General features: G+C 43.1%; 1 protein-coding gene across 2 annotated transcripts in view; it reads left to right on the plus strand.

The window, feature by feature from the left end:
- Window positions 1-27,042, plus strand: part of JMJD1C (jumonji domain containing 1C) — a 158,937-nt gene that overhangs the window by 80,134 nt on the left and 51,761 nt on the right. Inside the window, exons 1-2 of one of the 2 annotated variants that reach the window (XM_069019066.1) lie at window positions 17,558-17,625; window positions 22,730-22,843. Coding sequence is in view for 1 of the 2 variants with exons in the window: in XM_069019064.1 (XP_068875165.1) it covers window positions 22,730-22,843 (114 nt within the window). In the remaining variant the exon portion in view is untranslated. Of the gene's footprint in view, window positions 1-17,557; window positions 17,626-22,729; window positions 22,844-27,042 lie in introns of those variants that run through there. The other variant, XM_069019064.1, reaches the window with a different exon arrangement.

A 27,042-nucleotide genomic window follows, 5' to 3' on the forward strand; every position in this document is an offset into this window, starting at 1 on the left:
AACTGCAGTGGAGGTAGCCTGTGAGTATCCTGTGAGTATTCAGGAAGGCATGCTCCAGTAAGGCGCAGTGGTGAAAGGGGTGCTGACACTCCACAGTTACTTTAGTCTGACTGGCTTCTGCTTTCCACCACCCTGCTACAAAGAGGCATGTGGAAGAGTGGCTGTGCCTCTGCTTCCTCCACAAGTCAGGTTATGGTCTTCTTTCTGTGGCACAGTACCTACCCAGCAAAGTTTGCATGGAAAAAAAAATACATATATATATTATTTTTCTCATCCTCATCAAGCTACAAGCTCCTTTGATCCTTAAAATGTAGTTTTTAGCTCAGTCTTAAGGGTTCTCTGATTGGAAAAGTAAGATTGTGCAGCAGAATGTCAATTCCAATAAAGCATACATTTTATATGATAAAAACTATTACAATCTAGAGTTCAGTTGGATGTGTCTGTACATCACAGAGGAAAGACTTCTGAAAATAAATTGTTAAGTTTTTACATCTGAGAAGTAGGGCTGCAAGGTATTACCAGACCAGACAAAAAAAAGGATGGCTTTCCCTTTTTCTCAGAAATGATCATGTCTGAAAGAATGTGTGCTGAAATTGGAGTTGGCAGGAAGGCAGACAAGTATTTAAGTAACTTGCCAAGGTTCTGCTAAATGTGTAAGGACACAGGTATCAGGTCAGTTCCTCTTCATGGTTTTATGGCTGAATGGTAAGATTACATGTGTGTTGTATACCATTGGCAATTACATTTTTCCAGCCTAATTAATTGTTATGTTCCATATGTTCCAGTCTTGTGGCTAATTCAATATGTTTTACATTAATCATGTTTTTCTCCTCCTACTGCATACGTATAAATCAAAGTAGTTTCTAATATGAAGTCCATCACACTTTCTATAGTGCAGGTTTTTGAGTACTGCAGCATTTTTTTCTGCTTATTTGTCCTAGAGGAGCTGGTGACTAGTTAAAATTGAAATGAAAATAAATTAGTTGTATGTGGAATGGAACATCTGGAGTTACAAGATGTTTTGGATATCACATAAATGAGGGTCACCTTGACTATTGTTAATAAGTTCAGACTGGGAACATTGCAGTGACAAAGAAAATGAGACAGAATGAAAGTACAAAAATTAAGCAGGAGTAATTTTCACTCCTAAAGTGTACTTTAAAATACCATGTTTCACCCACAGACGATCAGCTCACTGAAGTCTATGTCAGTGGCCAAAAGTAAAGGAATAACTGAAGTGAACAACAGAGTTCAGGGAAGGAAAAATGCAATGGAAGAAAAATCCTCGACATTTTTCTGGAGTAGTAGGTGGGGTAAGGCTTGTGGAAGAGCTAATGTATTTTATTGGATTGACAGATACAGAAGGAATTTTACTGTTAGTCTTTAATAATGCAAGTTCTTCAGTTCTGAAATAGAAGTGTCAATCTTCATCCTTGGACCTTAATAACTACAACACTACTACTGTAACAAGTATCTGGTGTCATTATAGTGTTTTAATTAATTTCTCTTGGAAAGGTCATAAATAAAAAGCTGATAATGGAATGAATAGCTTTGTTCTTTTAATTTCTTTAAAGATCTGGAACTCAGCTAGTTAAACTTCACTTTCCAATTTCATACGCCTCCCATCTTCTACAAATTAGTTTTAATGTTGATGTTATAATTACATTTGATACTCATCATCATTACATATAGATTTCTTTGATTGCACTCTTTTGCCACTCATACTGGTGTTCAGGAGCTTGTGCAGCAACTTCCTATGAGTTCTTTTGCCCTTCAACTGAAGCACATTACTATCCTCAAAAGAAAGGTGGTACTTCTAAATATAGAAACCTAATTTAGATTCTGCTGTGACAACTAGGGGTCCATTTCTTTTTCATTACAATGATGAGGTATTTATTGCTGAAGTCCATTGATAATGTTACTTAGGTCATCGTTTAACTCAAAGGCAGACAAAAAGTTGCCAGTACAGGGGCTTCTTCTGTTATTAAAACTGCTATTAGAGCCACTTAGTGCAAAGCATCTTTACTTCTGCTGAAATAGACTCAAACCTGTGGATGTATTTTTCCTTATCCCCTTTCTTTTCAGGACTAGTAATCTTACCGAGAAAGTCAGGTATAACTCAGTTATAGGGAAACCTAGAGGGTTTCAGAGGCTGAATAATGACTGAGAAATGAAGCATTTCTCAGCAGGTATGTCAGAGTGATTTCGTCATATGGGGAGGTAGTTCTAAAAGTTCTCAAAAAGTTCTTAGCTTTTATATTCGTTGGAAAACATCACACTTACTTTTTTTTTTTCTGTACCAGAACAGGTTGGGGGGGGTGGTGGGGCACAGAAAAGGTTATGTTTTTTGCTTTTTATAGGCCAAATGGCTATGTGATTCACAGCTGGGATTTTTGACCAGAAATGGGGTCATTTATTTTATAGATTCTCCTGAAGTAATTCAATGTGCAGTGTTACAGCACTATGAAATCGGGGGGGAGGGGGTGGAGGGAGGAAATGTCCTAGAGATTTAGTGCTTGCCCTATTGTCTGGCTCCATTTGTGAGTCTTGGTCTGAAATAGCTCTAATTCAGAGAAAAATAAAAACCTGTCAGTGAGAGTTACTCTTCTGTTCCCTCAGTACCTTATGTAAAGCTTGTTCTTGTTATTTTCAGGTTGAGGAAGAGAGTAAAGTTCTTAAAAACGTTTTACAGGTATGAGACTATAAAGACCAAAGGGAGTCTTTGTTTTTAAACTTCCATCCGTTGCTTATGTCTTTAAGCACAACTTGAGGATATCTTAAATAGGAGTAAACCTCCCACCAAACTTTTGGATACTTCTAGATTTGAAGCTGTCATCTGATTTACTCATAGTTTTATATCAGTTATGCATGGCTAGTTGGGCCAAAAAAAAGGAGTAATTTAATTTAAATAGTAAAATGAAATACTGTTACAAAAAAATTAACAGGATTAGGAGAATTATTAAGAAAAATTAATTACTATATCAAGTTGAAAGGCAAAAAAAAGACCCGTGTTCTTATCATCACATATGTAGTGTCTTGCAAGTGGCAAAAGTACTGGGAAGTGACACAAGCCAGGAAAGAGAGGATGGTATTGAGCAGAACGGTGCATGAGGAGAGTGCCTGGATGCTTTCTGCTTCAACACTGCTGAGAGCAGGTAGTACATATAGAAATAAAATGCTTCTCCTTCCAGTCGATTTTGGTGGGGGGGTCCCAGAAGGACACCTGTTTTGAATGATGGAGACAGGGGAATGAGGTAGAGAGACACTTAATCCCTCTTAGTACTCAAGCATTTTACAGAGCAAAGCAGTTTTTTCCACATCAGTTGGCTGGTTGGTTTTGTGGCCCAGGTACAAAAGAAGCAGTAAGTTGTCTTTGTAAAAAACCAGAGGAATGTTGCCTGGGGTTTCTAGGTGTGTTTCCAGCTTCCAAGGGGGAGGTGTAGTGGTAGTACACAGAGCTTTCTATTCTTGTTAATCCATTGCCAGCTGTTTTGTGTGTTCATTCTTTCTCACCCTCCTGGTGGTTCTTTCCCTGCCCCTGTGCCTTCTCCTCTGCTTTTGGCTCCCTTTTTCTTTAGTGGTGGGTGGCAGCAATGGGAAGCACTTTTTGTCCTGATCTCTAAGGCCACAACCCTCAGTAGTCAGGAACAGTGATTGTCAGGAAAGGAAACAGCGCCTTGCTTGCAAGCATTTCTCAGTCAGACATCTGTAAACCCTTTTTTTTTTTTTTAATTTTTTTTTTCTTGAGGCCTCTAACTGTGCCAAATTTGGATAGATTTCCATGGGAATAACCAAAGCAGACACCTCTGACACATCCAGTTTGTTATAAAGCACTGAGCTTATAGCAGAGGTCAGCAAAGCCAGCACAGCATCCTCTCCCGAGGGGTTGGGAAGCAAATCTTGTTTCTTGAGGACCAGTGACAAGTGTTTGATTTGAATGTAATTTATGGACAGCGTTTGAACTTGAGTATGAGACTGGTTCCTGCTGCTACCCACAGCTGATCTAAATGAAGGGTTGAAATTCTTTAGACAAAAGGTTTCAAAAGCCAAGCAGCTGATAGGTAGTTGCTGTGTAACTGGTGTGTATATCAAGGGAGTTTAGTGTGTGTCCTTTTTAAAGGCAAGGACTCGAAACAAAGGAGAGTTAATAATCTAGGGAACAGTGGAGGAAACCTGAAAAATGGCAGATTTAATAAAGATGACTAAATATAGTATGCATGAAATTACTAGTATGGTTCATAAGTGAAGAGGAAAAAAAGCCAGAAAAGCAGGGAGGCTCAAGATGCAATTGGCAATGAGGCTGGAACTTAAACCAGATCCAAGAATTAAGGAAAGGCTGAGGAATTGCAGATTTCTTGGTGGGACTTTTGATGTTGCTGAATGGGAAGATAAAGAGGAATGAGAAAGCTGAGAAAGATCCTGAAGGGATTTGAGTGGGAGTGGGAAGGAAAGACTCCATCATTAGCCTTCATGATGGGTAAACAACAGTAAATTTTCTCCCGTGGTGGATTACAGACATGCATACCATCCCGGAGAAGGCAGAGTAGATGCTCTGACAATCCTGAATGGGAGTATGGTACCTGGTGGAGAGACCACTAAGGAGATAACTGTTATGGAGAGGCTCTAATCCCAAGTACCTAGAAAAACTGCCTTTGGAGAAGGTGGCTGGTGCAGTGGCTGGGAACTTCAGTGTAAGGAAAAGCTTTGACCAACAATGAAACCTCCATTCAGACCTCGGTTTTTAGGAGAGAGCTGTTGGGTAAATGTTTCCTTCTTGGCACATGGAAAAGTGACAGTGGCTAGAAGACTAGTACCAGCTGAGAAGGAAAAGAGCTCCAAGATTAAGGAAAATGATAGTCAGGCATTGCAGCCAGGGAAAAATTTCCACTGGTATGTGATTACTAAGAAATAACTGAAATGTTGAGAGTCTGGACAACAAAATGGAGAAATCCGAGCTTCTCATAGAGGTCAGGATATAAAACATCCAAGTATCAGAAGGGTGGTATAATGCTCTTACTAACTGGACTAGAGGTGTTTAAAAGGCTTTTTGCTGTTCAGAAATAACTGAACAAAAGGAGAAGTTGTGCAGTAGTAATTATACAGTGGACTAGAAAAAATGCTTTGGTGTAAAAAGGTCAGACTGAAATCAGTTTGGCTGAAAATTGCTTTGGAAAAAGATGACAGAAGGAGCAAAGAATCTGTGTTAGCCCCAGGGTTAGACTCGAACAGGGGTAGGGATCTTTGTAGTGTTGTTAGATAAATACTGCCTTGTTATCAGGTGGTTTACTTTCCCAGGTAGAGATAAGAGAAGAAGTGATAGGGCCAAGGTACTCCTGGATTTGATTGCTGGCAAGTTTCTTCCTCAAACTAGTCACTGAACCAACAGGAAGACAGTGTTACTTTAGCCTTCACTTTGAAAAGCAATAAGGATATTCTAGAAAATAATTTTCGATTGAGGATTCAGTTTCACTTTACACTTTATCATCTGCTGGAAGAGCTGGCTTCCCTCTCTCTGCCCCTGTCTAGCTGATCTGAGCAGTCACGCAGCCAAGGCATGAGTTACATCAGCAAGGTGACTCCAGTGGCAATGAGTCAGTCGGATGGGGGGTGAGTTCCAATGGATCAGGCTGCCAGAGAGCTGGAGCCACTGCTTGGGGCTGGTGAGGCAGTCAGGCATTCCCAGTCAGTGGCAGCTTACAGTTCAACAGATTAAGTGGAACGTAAAATTGCATCCTTAGGAATCATGGGTTGATTCCATTTGAAATACGTGAAAAAAATATAGAGAAGCTGGTTTGGAAATCTAGGTTTTGAACCTTAGGGGCAAATTTAAATAAGCAAAACTGGTCACAGGTGTAAGGAACCTCAGGACTCAATTTCTGCAAGTTACAGATACGTAAAGCTTGCCTGGAAACTGAATTATCAGTAAAGAGTTATCCTGGTCTGCAGTTCAAAATGGAGGAATAGTCAGCCTGGGAATATATACTAAGACTAATGCAGAAATCCTGCAAGCAATGGAGGGGGGGAGGAGGGCAGGACAACTTAATTCAGGTTTGTTTCTAAAAATTAAACTCGATCTTGCAAATGATGTGAAAGCAAATAAAAATAAGGTTTTGTATGGTGAGAAGGATAGAGAATAACACAGAACTAAAACATTAAATATTTTTGGCTTAATTTTCAGTAAGGATAATGATAAATAGAGGAGAATACTAGATGTAGGAGAATAAGAGAGTGGAAATTACTACAACCAGAGGGAACTTAAGGATCATAAAATACTCAGAGACCAAGAGAAATTTCCATCTCACAATTAGGAAAAAATTAGTGCTGATTGTAACTATTTTAGCTAATTTTTCCTTCAGGGTAATACTGATCATTGGAGAAAGCAGTGCCAACATGAAGAAGGGGAAAGGAAGAATTAGGCAAGCAATTAAAAGCCTGTCAGTCTGTCCTCACAATATATTTGGAAGGCATTGCGGGGTGTGGGTGAGGGGCAGTCAAGGATTTGGGAGATTAAAGAAAATAAACTACAACATACCTACTTCAGAGAATGAATTTTACTGACCCTATACTTGTCTTTGGGGAGGATTAATCTTCTAGACAAGGAAGGCCATTCTATGGCATTCAGGTCGGGCATGATCTGCCAGAACCATTCCCAAGGTCGGCAGGTAAATCTTCCTGTTCAGCTCTGTTGGTGGGAATATGCAGGCTGGGATTAGTGCAGGCAGGGAAAGTTGGTACCTCCCAGCTCTCAAGAGTGCTGGAACACTGCTGCCAGGGAGTGAGGTCTCGAGACTCTTTTTGCATTGCAGCCCCACCCCCGGATCAATGGTTTGTTGCTGTTGAGAGAAGCCATGAAGTAGGTGATGTTGGGCAGAGAGGTACATGGCATAATAAAAGCAGACTTAAATATATTTTTAATTTGGGTATGTGTTTCTAAATGCTGTTTTATTTGGGAGGGGTAAGTGACTCTGCAGATACTCTAGAATCGTAAGGCTGAAAAAGACCGTGAGATCATCTAATCTAAATTAAGGCAGTTAAAACTTGTTGTGTCTGCTGTAGAGATTAAGGAATTATTCCTTGCAGCATCCTGTTTTCACAGCTGGAGACACACCCAGCTGTTTTCCCCTCCCAGTCTCTTCAGTCTGTGTTCATCTATGGTATTTTCCAAAACTATGGTCATTTTATTGTACATACCTATCTGGAAGAGCAATATCCAGAACTCTGCTCACTTTATAGTACTATAATTCATGCTTTATGAATGCTGAACACAGGTTGTACAAACATTCATATATCCCAGTATTGTGTTTATATTTTTACAGCATGATACAGTTACCTCAGTCCATAAATTGAACCTAACCTCTCTTTTTCTATGGAATTCCTCCTTAGCCACTCAGTATTTTTGGTGTTGACTTCTGCCTACGTGCAGTGTTTTGCATATCATCTTTTTTCTCAGACCCCTTGTCCAGTTTGCCTTTTTGTCCTCTAATATAATTTGCAGTCCCATCAAGCTGGTTGGTTGTCAATTTAATAAATGTAGTCTCTGTTCCATGATCTGGGTCACTAATAAAAATAGTGAGTAAGACCAGACTCAGTGTAGGTGACTTTGGGAACTGCATTCTACATACATATTTTGGCAAATAGTGGTGATTTCTGAATGTTCGGGGGATTTTTTTTGTTTATGCCTTCTTTTTTCTTGATATGCCTCTACATTAGTTTCATTTGGGTCTAGTGTATTTAGCTTGCACACATGAGTATCATAAGAGGCAGAGTGTCAGGATATAGATCTGCTTCTCAAGCCTGCTCTTTTATTTGGCAAGGAAATTTGCTTTGACATGCTGTATTATTTTTGATTTAATGCTGCCTTTTACTCATAGTCTTGTATTCTTTAAAGTCTTTACAAATAGATTGGTTATAGCTACTGTGTGTTTCCTCCCTCTGCCCTTAATCCTGGTCTACTCTTACCATGAAATGCTATATCATGGACCCACTTGAATAAGAACTTTGGTTGTCTTTGTTGTGAGGCAAGAAAATATAATTAATATCATTTATCCAGACTTTTGTAATGCATTCCACAGTATGTCAAGTAAGGAACAATCAGAGGAAGACTGGGATTAATAGAGTGAACAGTAAATTAGGTAGGAATGAGTTTATAAGGTGTTGGCTATGTGGTGTTGAAATAGGTGGTGGAGCATTGTAGTGGTGAAATAGTTCTGTCTGCCAATAGTTGTTAGTACATTTTGGGAATGACTTGCTTTGTGTTTTTGCTTAAATGTTTGGACTAATTGATTAAATTTTGGTTAAACCAGTAGACAGTGCAGAATAGGAGAAGCCCTTAACACAGAGGATGAGGGTTTTTTATGCAAATAAAATTGAATGTCCTTGAGAAACAAAGTAATAAAAATGGAACAAAACGTCACTGCATAAAACAGAAAGTGGTGGATTTAGGAGCAGATGGCAAATGTAGACAAGAGCTTATCCAGCGGAAGCACTGGCAAGGAGAAGGTTTGAGCCTTCTGGCCAGTCAAATGAGGACTGTGAACCTGCTGTGTGATGTCGAGCTGATTGCAGGTGTGACTCTGAGATGTGTGAGAACAGAGGCATGCTTGTGTCCCCCTAGAGCTGCCCCTGAGAGCCCTTTTGCACTAACAGACATAATTCTGCTCAGCCGTGCTGGAGAAAGATAATTTGAAGCCAAACAGGATATACAGGGCAGGACGATGAGGATAACCAGAGCATAGAATACAATCTGAGAGACTACATGGAAGTAGAAAATGTAGGTTAGTGACACTACCTACACATTAGTATGGGAGGAATGAGGGAATTGTAATCACTGCTATAAATAGATCCTGGAGATAAATACTGTCTGATACACTATACAAATGGATCCAGAAGATCCCAAATTCACAATACAGACCTGAGACATAACTTGGAAAAAAATGCAGAAGAATACATTGCTTCTTTCTAAAATACCAATAAGTTTGAACTTAGAAAAGCATTTCACTTTTAGTAGGAAACTTCTAAGTGAGACATGTTTGTGTGACCTTTCAGAGACCCTAGAGAAAGGAGATGAACAAGATCTGGATCATTTTGATTTTATCTTTAAACTCACAGCTGTCACAGTTTGAAGATGAGTGAATTTATAAAAAGCGGAAAACTTGTTATCTCGGAGAGAAATACTTTGAACACCATCTGTCCTGTGTTTTCCTGAACGGAAAAAAAAGTGTTTGTCCATCAAGGTTGCTACTGGACAAGCATGTAGGGCAGATGTGAGAATCTAAAAATAGCATTAGGGGGGTTGGGGAGAATCCATTATGATATCTAGGTTATTTTCTAATTTGTTTGCAAGATAGACTGATGGTGTTTCAACATTATTTCAGCATTATCCTGATGCTGGGATATAGTGACTAAAACGCCGTCTGTTCCATCAGACTTTTTATTATCAAATGTCAACTTTTAACCTCACCTTCTTAGTGGCTTATGCCTATAAGGGTTTTTTATTTGAGAAGTTCTCACAAGCCTTTAATACTGTAGATTCAGGAATCAAACCAGTGTACTAGCAACTGTATCTGTGTAGGAGGTCTGACAGAGTTACAGTATGATTATAAAATAATCATAGCGGGAGAAAATACTGCTCAAGAAGGTTAAAATACATTTCTGTGTAGTCTGACACTTGATTGTTTCTCTCCCTGCCTACATGACACACACAGGTGAGGTGAACAATCTGGTATTTTTATTTGAGGAGTATATATTAGCATGTTGTCTCAGTAAGATGGAGCTTTTTATGAAGATAATTAAAACAAAATGCATCACTGTTGCTTAATACTTAAGTCTTAGTGTTTGGAAATATGAAAATACGACTTTTAAGATACTCTTACAGGTAAAGTGTACAATGCTTAGAATATAAAAAGGATGTATTGCAAAACACAGACCAGTGTTCCAGTACTCCCAACAAGCTGGGTCTAAGAGCACAGAGGCACTGAGTCCAAAATGAGTAATCCTCTCTCTCTGTGAATGGCCTTTCCCTATTACGGGAATCCATAGACAGCCAGATAGAAAGTCTGAAGAACTGGCAAATGGGGTTCCTGCTTTTCTGGAGACAGTGGAAGTAGAAAGGGAGGAAGGGGTAGAAGTTGCAGCCTTTTAACTATTCACCAACCTGGATCACCCTCTTCCCCCCCAGTTCGGAATATGTTGCAGATTGAATGTGCTTATTCTGCAGCTCTTGCTGTGTCTGACAAATAGTGAAATGCACTGCTGTCAGTAAAAGAGAGTAAATGGCAACTTGGAGGAGTGGCCCTGAGGAGTCTTTTGCTTCTCAGAAACTGAATCCAGATTTAATGTTCAACAACTTTATTCACATCATAACATGAAGTAGGTATTTCTTCTTTCGACTTCTACAATATTTTAAAATACTACAGTATTTAAAAATACTTCTCTCTGTTCTTGATATTTTTCCAGGATTTTTCTACTTCACCTTCTGTATTTTTTGATGCTTTTGTTATTGCAGATAGCTTCAAACAGGAGCTCCTCTGTAACATATCCAGCTACATGTTTCAAGAGCCAGTTCCACTTCCTGTAGAGACCTAACTGAGTTGTCCCAGCCACTGTTCAAGTGACCATTTTATAGCATGGTGTCTCAAATACATTGCAAGCCCTGGGTGTGGCATCAGGCATACAGGGAGCATTTGATGTTACGAGAGTCATGGGGCTGTGGGAATGGAAAATCCCAGCACGGGTGCATGCTCACGCTGCCATAGGAGAGGAAGTGATGCCTGGAGTGAGGCTCCCTCAGAACCGCACCCTGATTTGCCTCTGATGGAGCCAGTGGCTTGTTTCCAGGAGGCATCCCTGGACCAAAAGGCCTGCCAGCAGCCTGAGCAATCAAGGAGCCTCAGCGGGAAGCTGAGCTTTCTGTGGTGAGGACGCTCCCGAGTTGTTTTGGTGAAGAGCAAGTAGAAAAATGCAAAATAAAATACAGTCCATTTAAAAGACAGGAAGATGACTAAGCTGGTGAATAAGATGCTCTAGACAAAGGACAAGGAGTGGTAGGGCAGAGGAACTGAAAAAACAGCTGAACTGGGAAAAAAACAGTGCTCTGGAAATCCAAGTTAACAAACATATAGGGGGTGAGCTGGATAAAGGTGAGGCAGGTATTTAAGTTCTGGGGAATAAGAACAGAAAGGGACCTTATGAAAGCTAGATCTGGGTGACTCTCAGGAAGCTAGATGAGCTTCTGAGAGGCAGTTGGGAATGTAGTCTGAGAGAGACAGGAAATAGTGGGAGGGTGAAAGGTGGAGTCCTGTTCTGTAATGGACTTCAGTTAGTGGGAATTATGAGAGGAACACGACAGTGCCGGATGCTGAATCAGAAGAGCAGAAATTCAGTGGATGTTAAGAAGCCTGAAGCTGATGTTCTCAATCAGGTTGTTTTTCTGGAGGTGAGGCTGGAAGGAGGCTGGGTAAATGAATGTTACATCCAGTAAGTTATAGGGGAAAAGGATGCAAGAACATTGTAAATGTCGTTGATAGGGCTGGAAGAAGAAAGGTAAAGCCAAGAAATGAGTTGGACGGAGTTTGGCATCAGTGTGATAGAAGCAAGAAGGCTGAAAAAGCATGAATACTGCAAAACATGGATGGCACCCAAGTTAAAACGGGTTTGATGAATATTGCAGACGGAGTGTGGGTAAGAACATTATGAACTTGAAGCTGTTGTGCTCTATGAACTTGAAGCTTGCTTTGGAAGACAGAATCTGGTCCCAAGGTTAATGAATGTTGTGGCACATTACCACGACACTTGAAAACTCACATGAAAGTCCAGGATTTCCTTGTCCAGTGAGTTGAGCAACAAGCACAGAAGGAAAAGGGTTCTTTTCTGCACAGAGTTAAAATGTGAGAGTGAGTCAAGGGCAGATGACACACAGAGACAGGAGGTGGGGAATAGAAGGCATTGCTTATGAGGGAAGATTAGGCTTCCATAAAGCAGTGGCCAACCCATTGTCAAGGTTTCAGAGGTCAATACAGCAAGCAGAGTTTTAAGGAGAAACTGGAAAAACGTCAGTGAATCAGCTTTGCTAGTGTTGCCAGTAAATTGTTCCTGAAACTGGTAAATGAATGATACCAGGATTGGAAGATGCTGTATGTCTGAAGGTGCAGTGTGATGTGATGGGGCTGCTGGGGGAAGGAGTGAAAAGAGTGAATACTGTGGGCTGTGGGTGTTTGTAACAGAATTTTGCATGGTCTTAGCATGTGTGCATTTATTAAGGCCAGAATGAAATGCAGAATGAATATAGGTTGATGCTCTGAACTATAGGGATGGGTAGAAAAATGTGTTTTATAAGGTTTGCTAGAAAGACCTGCACCCAGAAATGAGAGAGAGACGGTCACACATAAGGTGACATTGATGTTACTCGATTTGAGTGAGTGGCAAGGGTCCCAGCATTTTTGCTCAATTAATGAGGGAAGGGGGCTTAGGAAAACACAAGTCTGTTACAGTGATGTTGGCCTTAAAATGAGACATCTACAAAGTCTGAGCGACTGCTCAATATTTTGTGTTTGAACATAAATCTGGAGTTAGAGCACTCTCCAGCAAATAAGAAAACTCATACAATGCTATTGACTACAATGATAATGATTTTTTTTTAAGGCCATGCATCTGGTTTCTCTTTTACCACAATTATTGGTCTCCTGTTGCAGCAGGGACACTAATTCAGCCACAGAAATAGCACCAGATCACTAACAGAGCTTATTCCCAGAGTTGTGTTTACAGTACTGGTATGATGAAGTCGATGGGGATGAAGTAATGGGGAAAATTGCACAGTCATGTTGATGCATGCAGCATTAAACCCCATGATGCCTGCCCAGAGAAGGTCAAAATTAGTTTTAAAAGTTGACTGAAAACATTGCAAGGATAGAAACTATATTTTAAATCGGATTAATTTGAAATATACTGTAAAATCAGTTAGCACTGATGTGGAGTGTAATAATTGTACTGTTGCATGTGTTCCGTCATGTACACTCTTGTCCTCAGCTTCTCGGTTTTGAAAAACTACTAAAGATAGCCTGGTGAAGTTTTTGCATGTCTGATTTGCCCACCTCAATAACCAAAAAAGGAGAGTTAAATGAAGAATTTGCCAAATGAACTGGCACCGGAATGCCAGTTACTGCATTTCACGTGTTGCAGTTCCAGTAGTAATGATTGTTTCACACACATTAATTTCTCCTTTGGACTCTGGCTTCTGCACTTAAGTACAGGGTCTGAATTCGATGGGCTGCACCAAATGCATAATGAGAAACTTAATTTCTCCACTAACATGAGGCTGACCGTAGCTCTGCCCTTACACTGCATTATTTTTGCAGGAAATACCTGCAGGACTATCACTATGAAACGGTTCTGCTTGCTAAGCAAATGTGGGGCAGCACAGACAGGAAGAAGCAGAAAAAAAATGCTAATTTAAATGATGAAGACCGATTTAACTAACCTTCATTTGTTTTAAAGTTTAAATATTTACTCATTTGCAATATTTGCATGTGCTCTTTCCTGGCCAGCAGCACTGCGCACGTGGGTTTCTCTGGCGCGGTGTGAGGAAGGAGCACGGTTTGCAGTTCAAGGGGTTTGCTGTCTGCAAGAAACGAAAGGGGATCACAGCAGAATGCCTGATCCGTGTGTGCTGTCGCTTCCCCAGTGCCGGTGCGGCATTCCCGGTGGCCGTAGCTCCCAGCAGGGCGGTGGCACAGGCCCCGGGCGCTGGCTGCCCGCCAGCCCGCAAGTGCAGGGGCTGCAGCTGCCACCGGCCCCTGCCCGCTCGGCCAGCGCCGCTCCACTGAAAAACCTGCCAGGCTTCTAAAGGGGAAAAATAGCAGGGGAAAAAAAAAGAGCAGCTCTTGCACGACTGTGCCAGCACAACCCGGCGTGCCTTCCGCCTCAAAGCAAACAAAAAACAAACTGAAAACCTCCAGCGGAGGAAGGCAAAACCATCCACCACCTGGAATTTTTCATGCAGTCACTAAAAATACAAAACCTGCAGTATTGCTGTCCTCACATGTGTGGCCCGAGCCTGGGCTATGCTGCAGCACACCGGGGAAGTTACAACTGCGATTTTAGGAAGAGAATGTTTGCGTTTTTCCGTTGATTTTCATGATTATCTGTAGTTCTAGCGATTATCTGCAAAATAGGGCACGTTGTGTTACCAGTAATACATGTATCCTGTGGCAGTGAGCCAAGGCAGTAATTGAAGGTCAGGGATTGTTTGTCGAGTGCAGTTCAGTGTGCTGCCTGATTCCATAGGGGACTGGCAGTGCCAAAGAACAAAGGCAGCTCTGTTCTGCAAGCCTATAGTATGGCTTGTTTGACAGAATTCAGGCCCAATTGTGAGAAGAAGCAAATAGGAGTGGAAAACAGTGCTAAAATAATGTGACGACTAAATAAGCCTCTGTAAAGTGTAGTATTTTGAAAATGTCAAAACCAGGCTTGGATAGACACTAACTTTTAAACCCCTTATTTAAAAATTGGTTAGTACCTTTATATGGCAAATCTGTGTTTTGTTAATAACATACACATATATATTGTGGTAAATTTTGTAAGTTGTAATGATGTAAACGTCACTTTTTGTTGCCTTAGCGTACTTAACATTAACAATTATACCTGTAGCAACTTTCTTGGTTTTTTTATACTTCCAAAAGGCGTTTTACCACTTAGTGGATTTTTCCTGAGGATGCCTTTAAGTGAAGCCCTTGGAAATGGAGTTGCTGAGTTAGTATTCCATGCATAGCTGGTGAAACTCGAGAATTTTTAGCAAAATCCCTCTGTGGTAATGAATTGGTGGTGCTGGCCTGAGTATTAATATTCTTTGTTACTAAGTTGCAGTCTATTAATAAAGCTTTGTCCAAACGGGCAAACTTGCCTGTCCTCCAGACAGTCTTGTGATTTGTATTTTAATAGTGTCTGTCTTTGGATATTACTAAGGATTGCCTGCTTTGACAGTTGCACTACATACCACACAGCTATCAGAGTGCCATTAGCTCAAGAGCAGCATGAAGTACGTTGTGCTCTGTAATAGGCATTATTCATTTGTTTGCCCTTCCTGAAATAGCTATTAAGTGTCTGGGCTCTTAAAAGGAATGGTAAAACAAAACCTGAAACTGTATGAGAAAGGTGGGAATCTGGTGGTAGAAGTAGTATGTTTTTGGGATGCTCAGTACTTCTTGGAGGTAATCTAGTATGTGCTTTAAAAGTTAAATTGAAGATCATGCAAGTACAGAATTAAGTTTGGAAAAAATACTTTATTTATTAATTACTTGCTAAAGTCTGAGTTCCAAGATATTTTCTTGTGTCAGCTATTACTGTTTGGTCAAGTTTTATTTTTCAGAGGTGATGAGGCCTCTGAAGGACCAGGTCTGTAAAAGACTGTCTTGCTCACTTGAGAAGAGGCCCTGTTGCTGTTGGGCGGCAGAGACCAAGGCACACTTCTGCTCCAAAAGGGGAACCGCAGTGCGAACTGCAGCCCCAAACCTGGAATACGGTTGCCTTTCAGTCTTTGCTACTACATGAGCTGTCTCAGTACTGGTGAAAGTGACTGAGATATTATTCCCCCTATCCAGTGAGAGGTGGGCTGGAGAATAAGGAAGTGAAAGGAAATAAGGTCAGAATGGTGTCACTAAGATTCTCTGGTGATAAGGCAGTGCAGCCCCACCATGGCATGGCCGGGGCAGGTGTGTTTTGGGGGAACCAGGGAGGTTAGTGAGCCATGTTCTGCTGGTGGCAGAAAGCAGCCTTTCTGTGGCAAGCCCTGAGGGTATCCCTGAGCAGATCTGGTCACGGGCTGTGGCAGGGGTGTTGGAAAGCAGAGGAGCAACTGTCCAGTCTGGGTGGTCAGGAATAGATGGAGGCTGCTCAAGGCACTGCTGCCTCCCCGCAGCCTTGCTGCCATATAAGGCTGCTCAGCTGCCTTGACCCAGCCAGGAGGATGGAAGACCACTTAAAAAAGGAAAATCAATACAATAAACTGCCTCTGCTAGTGTCCCTTCCAAGCAAAATCCAGGAGTCTTGCAGTTACATGTTTTGAGCATAGGCCACGTAGTGGCAAACTCCATGTACAGGTAGCCTGGTTCCTGCCCTTGTGTGCATGCGTGCAGTGTCACTGTTATGGAAGAAAACCAATTTGCTGGAGAAAAGCCTGTGGTGGGTAGAGAGCCTTCTAGTTCAGCTTTAATGTTTAGCTGTACCCAACTATTTTATTTCAAAGCTTAGTATGTTATAGCATTCCAGTACACCTTTAAGCTTACATCATTTGGAAAAATTCAAGATGAGAACAGAGATGTAGTCATGCATTGATTTCCCATTATTCTCATACTTTCTTGGCAAATGACACGCTTTGTATTTTTTCCATGAAGTGAAAAATGTACAGCTGTTTATGTTTAAAGAGTTTGGGGGAAATAAATGTCTCTATCACAACCTCCCTTGTGATTATTTTTTCTTGTTACTATCCACGTTTGTGTATGTGAGCTAAGTTCAAGGCGTGTATTGCAGGTGTTTTTGCTAAATTTCTCTTTGGAAACCATTTTCTCATTACGAAGTGTCCCCTGAACTTTTTCCCCCTGGACGATGCAGTTGAAGTTTCCATGTGAACTGTTAACAACTAGTTAGTGACATTAGCTTGTGTTGAAAGTGGGAAAACACGCTTAATTTTTTTTTTTTTTTTTTTTTGGCGGGGGGAGGCGGTCATCAGGGACAAAATAGGTTGTATGCTAAAAATGAGAAAATTGTGCTTGAGAACGTTTTCCGTGAGTTTCCGCTGAGCACTGTGTGCTGTTGCTGAAGGCTTTGGGCTGCGCAGCCTCGGGTCTGACGGCGCAGGGGGGCGCGGAACCGCCCACTGCCCTCTGCTCCGGCTGCTCCTGGACCCAAACCAGGCACTGAGCTCATGCCTGACCCGCCCTTCCTTTTTATTACTTTTTTTTTCCCCTCGGTTGAATGTGGACGAGCTGCAGCCCTCGCTTGCTGACTTTCCAAAGCCCACCCGCGGGAGGGATAGGGAAGAGCGTTCCAGGGCCGGGCTCAGCGCCGCGGGGGCTTCGCGTGGGGAGGAAGCACTGAGGCTATAAACGAGGTTTGAGGTTGTGGCGCGGAGCGGCGGCAGCGGGCGGCTGTCGGCCCCCGGGTGCCCCGGCCGCGCTCCCGAGCCGCCGCCACACGTGTCCCGCGACTCCGCCCCCGCGGGACGTGGACGCGGGCCGCGCCTGCCGAGCGCCGCCTCTTCCCGCGGCGTGCTCCCGGCGCTCAGCTCGGTGCTCCCGGCCGGGCTCCTCCCGCCCCGGCACCGCGCGCCCGCCCTTATGTAAGCAGCGGCATCGGCAGCGCGCCATGACCCAGCAGCGGGGACGCGCCGGGGCCTCCGCAGAGCGAACAGCTGCGCGGTAGTCCGCGCCGGCCCCACAAAGGGCGGGCGGTGAGTCGTCCTCCTCCTTCTCCTCCTCTCTCCCTCCCCGCTGCCGCCTCCTCCGGCCCCGCCGTCTCCGCCCCCGGCACGGCCGCCCGGCCCGACCCGGAAGCGGCGCGGCGAGAACCATTTTCCTTGTGAGTTCAAAGGCGGAGGCGGGTGCGGAGGTCCCGCGGGCCGGGCTGCCGAGCGAGGTGCGTACCGGCCGAGGGCGGAGAAGGGGGGGGAGAGAATCCGCCGCTGTGGTTCGGGGGGCGCCTCAGCGGCTTCTCCTGCGGGACACACAACCCGCGCAGACACTTCAACTTTGCGACGGGCGCCTTTGTTTGCCCTCCGAGGCTGCTGAGGCGGAACGGGCCGCGCCCCCGGCCCGCGGGGCTGTCGCGGTCCTGACCCCCCCCACCCTTCGTCCCGTCCCCGCGGAGCGGCGCACGTGACGAACGGGCTCCCGCGGGGGCGCGCGCGGCGCGGCACGCGGCCGGCGGCGGCGGCGGCTTTGTGCGCGGCCCGGCGAGGACGAGAGCGCGGCGACCCCGGGACTACGTGAGTACCGGGTATCTCCCGCACCCGCGGAGGCGCGCAGGGTGGCCTCCGCCCCTCGGGAAACGGGAGAACGGGAGTTCAGAAAAAAACCGGAGGTTTTGTGGGGTTTTTTTGCTTTTCTTCGGTTAAGTTTCTGCCGTTAAGGCAGGGTGCGGGAGCGGCAGGAGTCGGTGCCGGCCGTTAACGGCGCGGACCCCGCCGTTAGAAGAGCCGTGGGCGCCGTTGGTGCGCCCTGCCATGCGGCAGCTCCGGCGGGCAGCGAGCCCGGCTGGCGCTGCCTTCCCCCCGCGTCCCGACGGGTACTTCCTTCTGGCCCCCCCCGGCGAAGGGCTGCGAGAGTTCCGCCCGGAATAACGCCTTGGCTGGAAACGGGTGCTTCCGTAGGGATTGCAGGCAGGGTAGTCCGCGAATGAGGAAACCCCGTGCTCGATTTTAACGTCAGATCTGCTTTACTGATTGTCCTCTCTTTTCACTTGGTAATTCTGCCTTTGAGTACAAACCATGGCAACAAACAGGCGTTGGAAGAGAGCTACAGCTATTTTGAATGATTGAGTGTCATAATGAAAAGGTGCCAGTGTTTGCGCTATTGCAGACTAAACAGCAAGGCTAGAGAACAATATGTGGAAAAGTTTACTGAGTAGCACGTCAAAATTAAGTTTACATGATCTTTTCAATTTTGTGCTTTAAAGAGGAAGAAGTAGAGAGTGCAAATGTTTTAGTGTAAGAATAGCTTTCTAAATTATTAACTCTTTCAAAGGCTGTTAGGTTTAGGGCATAAATTCCTCTAGAAAGATTTTTTAAAAAGGGCCACTGCGGTATGTGTGCATAGTAGGATGTGATTTTGTGGTGTGGGGAGTAGGCTTGAGGCACAGGGTACCCAGCTAAGCAGGCTGTGAGCTTCAGCGAGGCAGCTGAGGCAGTGGTACGTGCGGGATGAGCCGGGCAGCAGCTGCGAGCTCAGCTGTAACCCGAGCATTTGCTGCATTGAGCCTTCTGGGTGTCACAGCCTGGCAGCGCCCAGGCTGCAGCAGCGGAGGTGAGGCGGCTCCTGGAGTCCTGGCCAGTGCCAGGGAACTGCTTGCTCACATGCTGGAGGCGGATTACCACCACTGCAGCTGCTTAATTGCACTAGGCAGAGGTAAAAATGCACTGTGTGCTTGCTCGCTGCTGCTTCCCTGGGAAAGTGGGTCCTGTGGTTGCTATGGGGGTTTTGGAAAGATAAATAAAGAGATGAGTTTTGTTATTGGGCATTAGAAAAGGTAGTAAGTGAGTAATCTGCTGTGTTAGTATTTGGTGAATGCTGTTGAATAGTTTTGTGATTGTTTTCTGTGGCAAGATGGTAATTAACATCTTCTAAAAAATTATTTGAATTTCCAGAAGATCCAGAATCCAATTCTCAGACTCCGTGTTGTCCCAGCTGCCTCTAGTAGGCAAGTTATTTCTAGCAGTGGTACGAGCTGGGGTGAAATCATGGCGAGGGGGGCAGAGTAAGAAACACGCTTTATTCAGCATCAGGGAACTTGTAGGAAAGCAACCAAAGAGAGAGTGTGTGTGTGTGTGTGTGTGTGTGTTTATGGACCTCCCTTTGGCCAAGCAGGGAAATGTGGTGGGGGGAAAAGTGGAAATTTTTTTTTTTTCAAGCAGCCACTTAGAATAGTGGTGAAGCCAGATGTCGCTTAAAATTGAGTGCTTGAGTCCTTTGCTTAGTTGTGGTCTTTGGGGAATTGGGTTAACACATAAAGCTTCCTTTTACAAGCTGCAGGTTTGAAAGGGAGATTTTCGTTCACAGAGGTTCAGTTTTTCCTGGTTTCAGCCAGTATGCTTGGTTGTCCTTAAAGTTGTCCTCCACTTTGGGAATGGAAAGAGGGAGTGTCTGTGAGGAGCACGTTGGACCTTCTTGCATCTATTTTCATGTTATTGCATGTCTCACATGCTTGCCTCTGATAGCTGACTCTTGCCTGCTGTGCTCTTAGTCTGTTTTTCTCTGTGCATGGGTAACATGTAGTGTGAAATTCAGTGATGTCTTCCATCTTAAAGTTTTTCAAATCCCTAACCTGTCCCAGGTTGCGTATCTCCTTGGTGGCCTGCCTATCTCGTGGAACTGATGGAGCCTGGACTTTGCTTTTCCAAGAACTCATTTATTAAAGGGTGGTGTTTTGTTGTTCTTTGATAGTGGGAATGTTTTTTAATAGTGTCTGAAAAATCTCAAGTTGCGTGCAGCTGAGCAGCCATCCGCATAGGAGGAAGTGTGTGACATGGCGTGGTTTTGCTTTATTTATTTACATATTTTTCCTCTGTGCTTGTGGGATAGCCTGCATCCTCCACATGTGTATTTTGGGGGCGTTGACCTGTCTAGAGGCACAGATCTATGAAAGCAAGTGAGAAGGCATTACGTTTCTCTTCTCAGAATAATCACACTCCCAGATCTATATTTGGAACTAGTTCTTTCAATACCACTAGGAAGATAAACCAATGGCTCACATGTACCTTAATCTGTAGTGTTGTCTGAATCCTGAATGATAACTGCAAGCCACATTCCACACAGTTTTGTTTCAGCTAATGATGTGGTATGTCCTGTTGTTGGTAGTCGGAAACACATTTCTTGACCTAAAAAATAGCTCAGAAAGTTAGAAAGGAGTCAGCGTGGAAAAAGTACAACAGTGTGAGGGAAGACATAGGGGCAGATTAAGAACTGAACTACAACACTGTCTTTTTCAAAGAAAAGTTTGTCCTCTGGTGAGTTTATTCACTAAACATTTTGCAATTTGATGATGTGAACTCCACCCTCTCTTAACCATTAGCAATACAAGATCCATTGTAGGAAAGTGATGGAAGAGCAAAGGCCTTTTCTTAGCTATTAGAGGTTAAATAATTATTATTTGAACTCTGTAGTTGGCATATTATCATATGCTCTTGCTCCTCCAGCCTTTTCATCTAGTTACGTATTGTAGAGATGGCGGACTGGCTGAGCGGTTTGGCTTTTTTACCTTGCTTGTCTGAGAAATAGTAGCAGCTGAAGTGACACCTTAAATAAAATGGAAAGAAGAATGCAGTGCATTCAGTCTGAGCATTTGTGGAGTTGGATAGATTTATTAGAAAGTATTATAATGTATCTCCTGTGAAGTATTCTCTCATTTGTTTAGTAAGTGCCAAAGCTAAAGCTCCAGAGAGACTTGGGTTATATTTAGCCTAATCGCAAGGCAACACCTTTGTAAAGTAGGTAATGAAGCCTGATAAAACCTTGAGTGCTCTGTTACGAGCTGCCTGCAGACTGGCTGAGGGCAGGTCACTGGCTCTGCTGCTGCCCTGCTTAGTGGCTTTTGTCAAGTTATGGGATTGCTTCGTGCCTCAGTTCCCCCATCTGGAAATAGGTCGTGGTGATCCTGCTTTCCCCTTGTAAGTACTTGGGGTCTGTTGCTTCGGGGTGTTGTGTGTGAGCTGTGATAGCAGCGTTTTACAGATCTCGGTGTAGGATTTGCACAGTGCTTCATGTGGTTTGACCTACCCTTGTTTCTCCTCTTTGTCTTTTTCTCTAGCATTTTAAATTTAGAATTGGTCTCAAAGGGCTTTTTTCTTTTCCTGTTTTCCCTCATTACTGTTTTTTTGTCCTGTAGAATAACTTTCCTCTTATTTTTTTCTGTCCCTCCATGTTTTTCCCCCTTGCATCCTGCATGTTCTTTCTGCCAGTCATTTCTTTTGTTCACTGATGTCTTCCTCTTGCTCTTCCTGTCTGTCTTCAGAGCAGCATTTCTCTCCCCTCCATCCGCTGGGATTTCCTTTTCACCTGACTCATCCCCAGTCGGTACATCCCCGCTCAGTCACGCTCTCCTTGCGCTTCTGTTCCAGGAAACCCAGCCAGCAGGGAAGGGGACCGCCTGCTTGTCCCCTCTCAGGGGAGATCCACTGAAGTCACGGCACCCTCCGCACCCTCCGTGCTTGCCTGCTGCATCCTGCTGTGCCTGGATGAGGGCAGGGGATTTGGGCAAAGAGGTGTCAAGGAGCCTTTTAATTCCTGCTCCTTTTTCTCTGTGCCTGGATTTTGCAGCAGAGCTGGGAGATTTCTTCCTTCCTCCAGCAGTGAGGTCTTCAGCACCTCGTTGCTTTCCCAGCACACGGGGTGAATCGGGAAACCTCCTGGCCCTGCTGCGAAATGCCCGTGCCCAGTGCTGTGGGCTCGGAAGGCGTTGTGCTGGAGCAGCCGGTTGCTGCAGGGAGGAGCGGCTGCGGGGGCGGCAGGCGCAGAGTCAGAACAGTTCAGAGATGGGCAGGGAAATGAGATGGTTGACTTGAGGCAAGGTGAACGATTTCAGAACAGGAAGGGGGGGGAGCAATTTCTCGTCTGCAGTCTGCTTCCACTTGAGCTGTCCTTAGTGTAATCACTGCTGTGCTAGCTGGTCCTGCAGGCAGGGAGAGAGGATCTGCGGGCTGAGCTGTGTGTTTAAGATAGAATGGTGCTCCTGTACTTTAAACTTCTGTGGTAAACAATCTTGCTCAAGCACAGTGAGGGAAGGGAAGAATGTATGGTGTAGTTCTCTTTTCTAGCTGGTTTTCCACCAACAGCACAAAGGAAAAAACATCAGAACACAAAATCCTTCTTTCTTGTATAACTTGTACAGCAGTTCTTGTATAACTACTAATTGTTATTCTGTTTTAATTTGTTTTGATGGAAGAATACATCAGTATTTATGCAGTTGTGGGTTTGATGTGCTGAAGGGTTTTTTCAGTTGCTTAATTTTCCCTTTTTTTTCTTGATAGACATTCAAGCCCTTGGTTGGAAAAAGTGTATACAATTCAATTACTGCAGTAGAATTCCTTGTGGACAAACAGCTGGATTTCATAACTGAAGATAGTGCCTTTCAGCCCTATCAGGTAAGAAATTTGACTAGTGCATAAGTACTATCCATTTAACTTATTTAAAAACCATATTTTTACTATTGTTTAAGTGCATTTTATGTTGAAGTTTTGTGTTTCAGGAACAATTTCCTCTTGATTATTGGCAGAGATTATTCCTTATTTTGTGAAAGATTATGTTGGGTACTATATATGATTCTAGTTAATCTGATCATGTCGAGGAGTACTGTGCCACTAATATTATTGTACCAGCTTTAATTAAAATACCTGACCCCTTTAAAGGTTAACCAGTACCATTAATTGTAGAGCAGATAGAAGATGGTATCCCTCCTTCTGAAGCTTTCATTTCCAGGTCTTTGCATGGTATTCCACTTAGTGATTTTTGAGTTTTTTTGGAGAATGAATAGCAGAAAATGTTAGTTCCTTTAAAGAAAACCACTTCTCTTACTGTTGTTTTTAAGCCTGGTAAAATTTCCAGTATTCTTGATTTTAATGCTTCTCCATTAATTAGAAACACATTAATATATTAATGCGTGTGTATTTAAAGAACAAGAGAATTAGTGTTTCTCCCCCGCCCCCCCTGCTGCTTCAGAAGAAGGTCTTAAAATCTCTTCTATGACAAGTAGAAAAATACTTGATAGTTCAGCTTGTGCTGAACTGATTGCAATTACAATAGCCATAAATTCTTCCTTATGGCTTGGATGGTACACTGCGGTGATACAGAAATAGTACTTAGAGACTTGGAATAACAGATGGCCCTGAATAAATGCTATGTAATTTTGTCCTGACACCCCTTCTTCCCTCCTGCTTCACCAAGATGTTTTTTTTTTCCCCAATACCAAATATAGAGCTAGAAGAAAAGTGACTGAGAGAGAATCCTAGGGAAAGGAGAGGGAGGTTCAGTTCGTGGAAAGGCTGGTGCTTTTGTGTGTCTGTGGTGGGGAAGCCAAACGGGTTGAACGTTTCTTGTCAGGGTGAGGTTACATGTTATGACTCGAGCTGCTGGAACAGCTTGGCTCTGCTGCAGAGAACAGTTCCCACTATCAGCCCCTATGCTAGTGCCTTGAGCCCTCTAAACCAACACAGCCTTGATTTTCAAACACGGGAGGGGGTAACACGGTGCAGGGGAAAGCCTGTGGTGTTCATGAGCTGAGCTGGATTAGCCCAGGGTGCATCCAGTGCTGTGGCTTCCTCTACGGAGGGAGTCAGGATGACGCAACACAGAGTGGGATATCCTCCTTTGGCAGCAGCGACCTCTTAAATCAGCTGAGCCATGAAGTGTAAATTCGCCCTCAGAGTCCAGCCACAGTCTTCCAGATTCATTTTACAAAGCAAATACTGGTGCTAGTGTCTGTCCTTTGCCTGAAATCTGTCAAGATCATGTGTCTGATAGTGCTCATTCCAGTAACAGTAATCAATCTCCTTTTGGCAGTGGATCATTTCTGAGCTGAGCAAAGCAAACTGAACATAGGAGGACTGTCTTTTGTTAAACAATGCTATTGCCAGGCAGTGACATAGCAATGTTCTATGCATTTTAGGCCATTCAAAGAATATTAACTGATAGGTGCTTCTGAGTCTAATGCTCTTAATTTGGGAAGGTGCATTCAAGTTAAAGGTGTCATTTTTTAAAATGCATCATATAAACAGCTGGCTTCATACTATCATGATAGGTAATACTGTAATTAGCAGTGTTAGCATCTTCACTTCTCAAAGAGATACTGACCAAAAACTGCTACAAAGCAGTAGCTTGTCAAAAACAGTTCCAGAGATAAGCTTGGTCTCCGTAACTGTTGGCCTCCATTTTTGACACATAGAGGGCAGTTCTGTGTTAGATCAGGCTGTTTTCCCCTCTCATGGAGCAAATAGTTACCTATTAAAGCCTGAGATGGAGGCTGTTGATCTGTATCCCTCATGAGTTCGGTGACAAGATAGTCGGAATTGTTTATTTTAACATTACAAGAAGTTTGCTGATGGAGATTCCGCTAAGTACTAAGGCATCCAGAATTTGCGTTTTAACTAGATATTGCTTGGATATTGAGTGTAGAAACATAAAATAGCATTGTGCTCACTGATGAATAGTGCGAAGATTTCTTTATTTGAATGATTATAAAAAGCTTGAGAAATGTCTTTCATAGGAATGTCTCTTTGCAGGGCTAGCAGTATCTCAGTGCCAAATTTTACAAGTTAATTGTACAGATAAGAGCTTTTACTGAATGATAATGTCTTCAAGAGAACAGAAACTATATGTGCTAATAATGTGTTAGACAGAAATATTAGCTTTATTACTGGGATTTATTTTCTGCTTAAAGGTACCTGAAGTGGGAGGATTGTGTCTATTGCTTTTGCTTGCTGTTTTTTGTTAATGCTGGAAATCATATTCCTAGTAATTAGTCACTTAATGTAAGGTAGTTTGTACTTGTATTTTTTTCTGTAAGACCTTCCTTTTCTTTGGCCTCCCTTTTCTTTGCCATAAAACCAGATCCTAGATAAATCTTTGGTAAACTGTCTGCTTAGCAAAAAAATGGCATTTTTGCTCCCTTGTTTGGTCTGGAATAGCATCGATCTGCTTGTGAGCAAAAGACAGAAGTGAGGAATCATTCTTTGCAGGGATGAGTTAACTTTTGAGTCTTCTGAAACGTGTTTAGTTTTTTTGTTTAAGCTCTCATGGCTACACATTTTCAATATGAAGTCCTTAGAGACCATGGTGACCTAAACACTTTTTTATTGCGTTTTGCTGTTAGTGCCTAAAATTCCAGTATCTTCCTGCCAAAACAAACAAAGTTTGAATCAGTGTGGGAAGACTCCATTTCACTTCAGATACAATTCTTAACTACTGACTAATTTTTCCCATCGTTACATAGACTCATAATACTGGTAATGGGCAACAGACAAGTATTTGGTATGAATTCTGCTCACATCAGTTCTGATCAATAAACAGTGGTGTTTCACATAACAATTGGGCCAAAAGGCTTCATGAATAAGGTGCTGCTGTCCAGTGTAAAGGTGACAACTGCTCAAAGCAAAGAAAACAGCACACTTGGCATCCTTTGAGACTTGGCAGGGAAAACAAAGTTTGAGTAGGCAAAGAACTAAATTACTGTCGTTTCCAGAAGTGGCTCTTCCAGAACAAGATGAAAGAGACTTTGGCAGGACTCGCTGGGGAACCTGAACCATGCATTCCCATGCCATGTCTGCTCTTTGCATAAATAAACATGTTTCAGTTGTTAAGAGATTCAATGACCTTGCTACGGGCTGGATGAATATCGTTATTAAAAGTAGGGTATGCAGTATAGGAGCCCACTTCCATGTCTTCACAAGGTTTGCTATACCAACTATAACACTTGCCAGTGAATTGGTCTTTACTGCTAAATGTGCATGTGAATCTTCTTTTACCTTATGTGTGTGCTGCTTAGAATACTGCCCTTCTCTTCAGAAGTTGCTTGGATTCTGTATGTGTGGTGCCTCAAACCCCAGCCTACAACTTGTTTCCGGTGGCTTTTATCTCTGTTGCTTCATGGAGGATGTAAACTGTATTATTCTCTACGTGAAACTTGTGTGTGACTGAGTGACTCATTCATTAATCTGGGATGGTCAGACCATTTAGTCATGTAGTTCATTTTATGGTGGTGACAAGGGGATCTTGAGGATAAAGTAGATATGAACATTTGCTGTGGTACTTTGCTTAGCAATGGAATGAAAATTCTGTCCTTTGCAGGAAATGAGAGACACAAAGTTTGCAACATTCATTTTCTATCTCAAACTAGTATCTGTAGGAAGTGTAGTCTTGAAATGGGACATGTAGGTTAGGTCCTTAATGTGAATTCTACTTTGCATTCGTAATATGTCATGTATGTTCTGTGTTTAAAAATTCACAAGTATGGTGGGTTTAGTAATGGTTCTTGCTATAGTCTGAAAATGAACACCTCTTGCAAAAAGCAGTTTTAAGGAAAAATTACAGATAAGTCTACACATACAAGTGTGACCTAAATTAAATACTTTGAACGGAAGCGGTTTTCTGTAATAAGTTATTTGTACTGTTCTGTGCCATCTATGTGTCTGTCTGTTGTGATACACATATTAAGTTAAGCAGCAGCAAAGCTAATCATGCCTTAATTTGTTTAAGCACTGTCGTTTACTTGAAGGACTATAGATGGTGATGTGAAGCATTAAAGCCCAGCATATGGTATGTGTGACCTCATCAGAGTGGTGTTTTTGTC

The sequence above is a fragment of the Aphelocoma coerulescens genome, chromosome 6, assembly GCF_041296385.1.
Source record: "Aphelocoma coerulescens isolate FSJ_1873_10779 chromosome 6, UR_Acoe_1.0, whole genome shotgun sequence".
Lineage (NCBI taxonomy): Eukaryota > Metazoa > Chordata > Aves > Passeriformes > Corvidae > Aphelocoma > Aphelocoma coerulescens.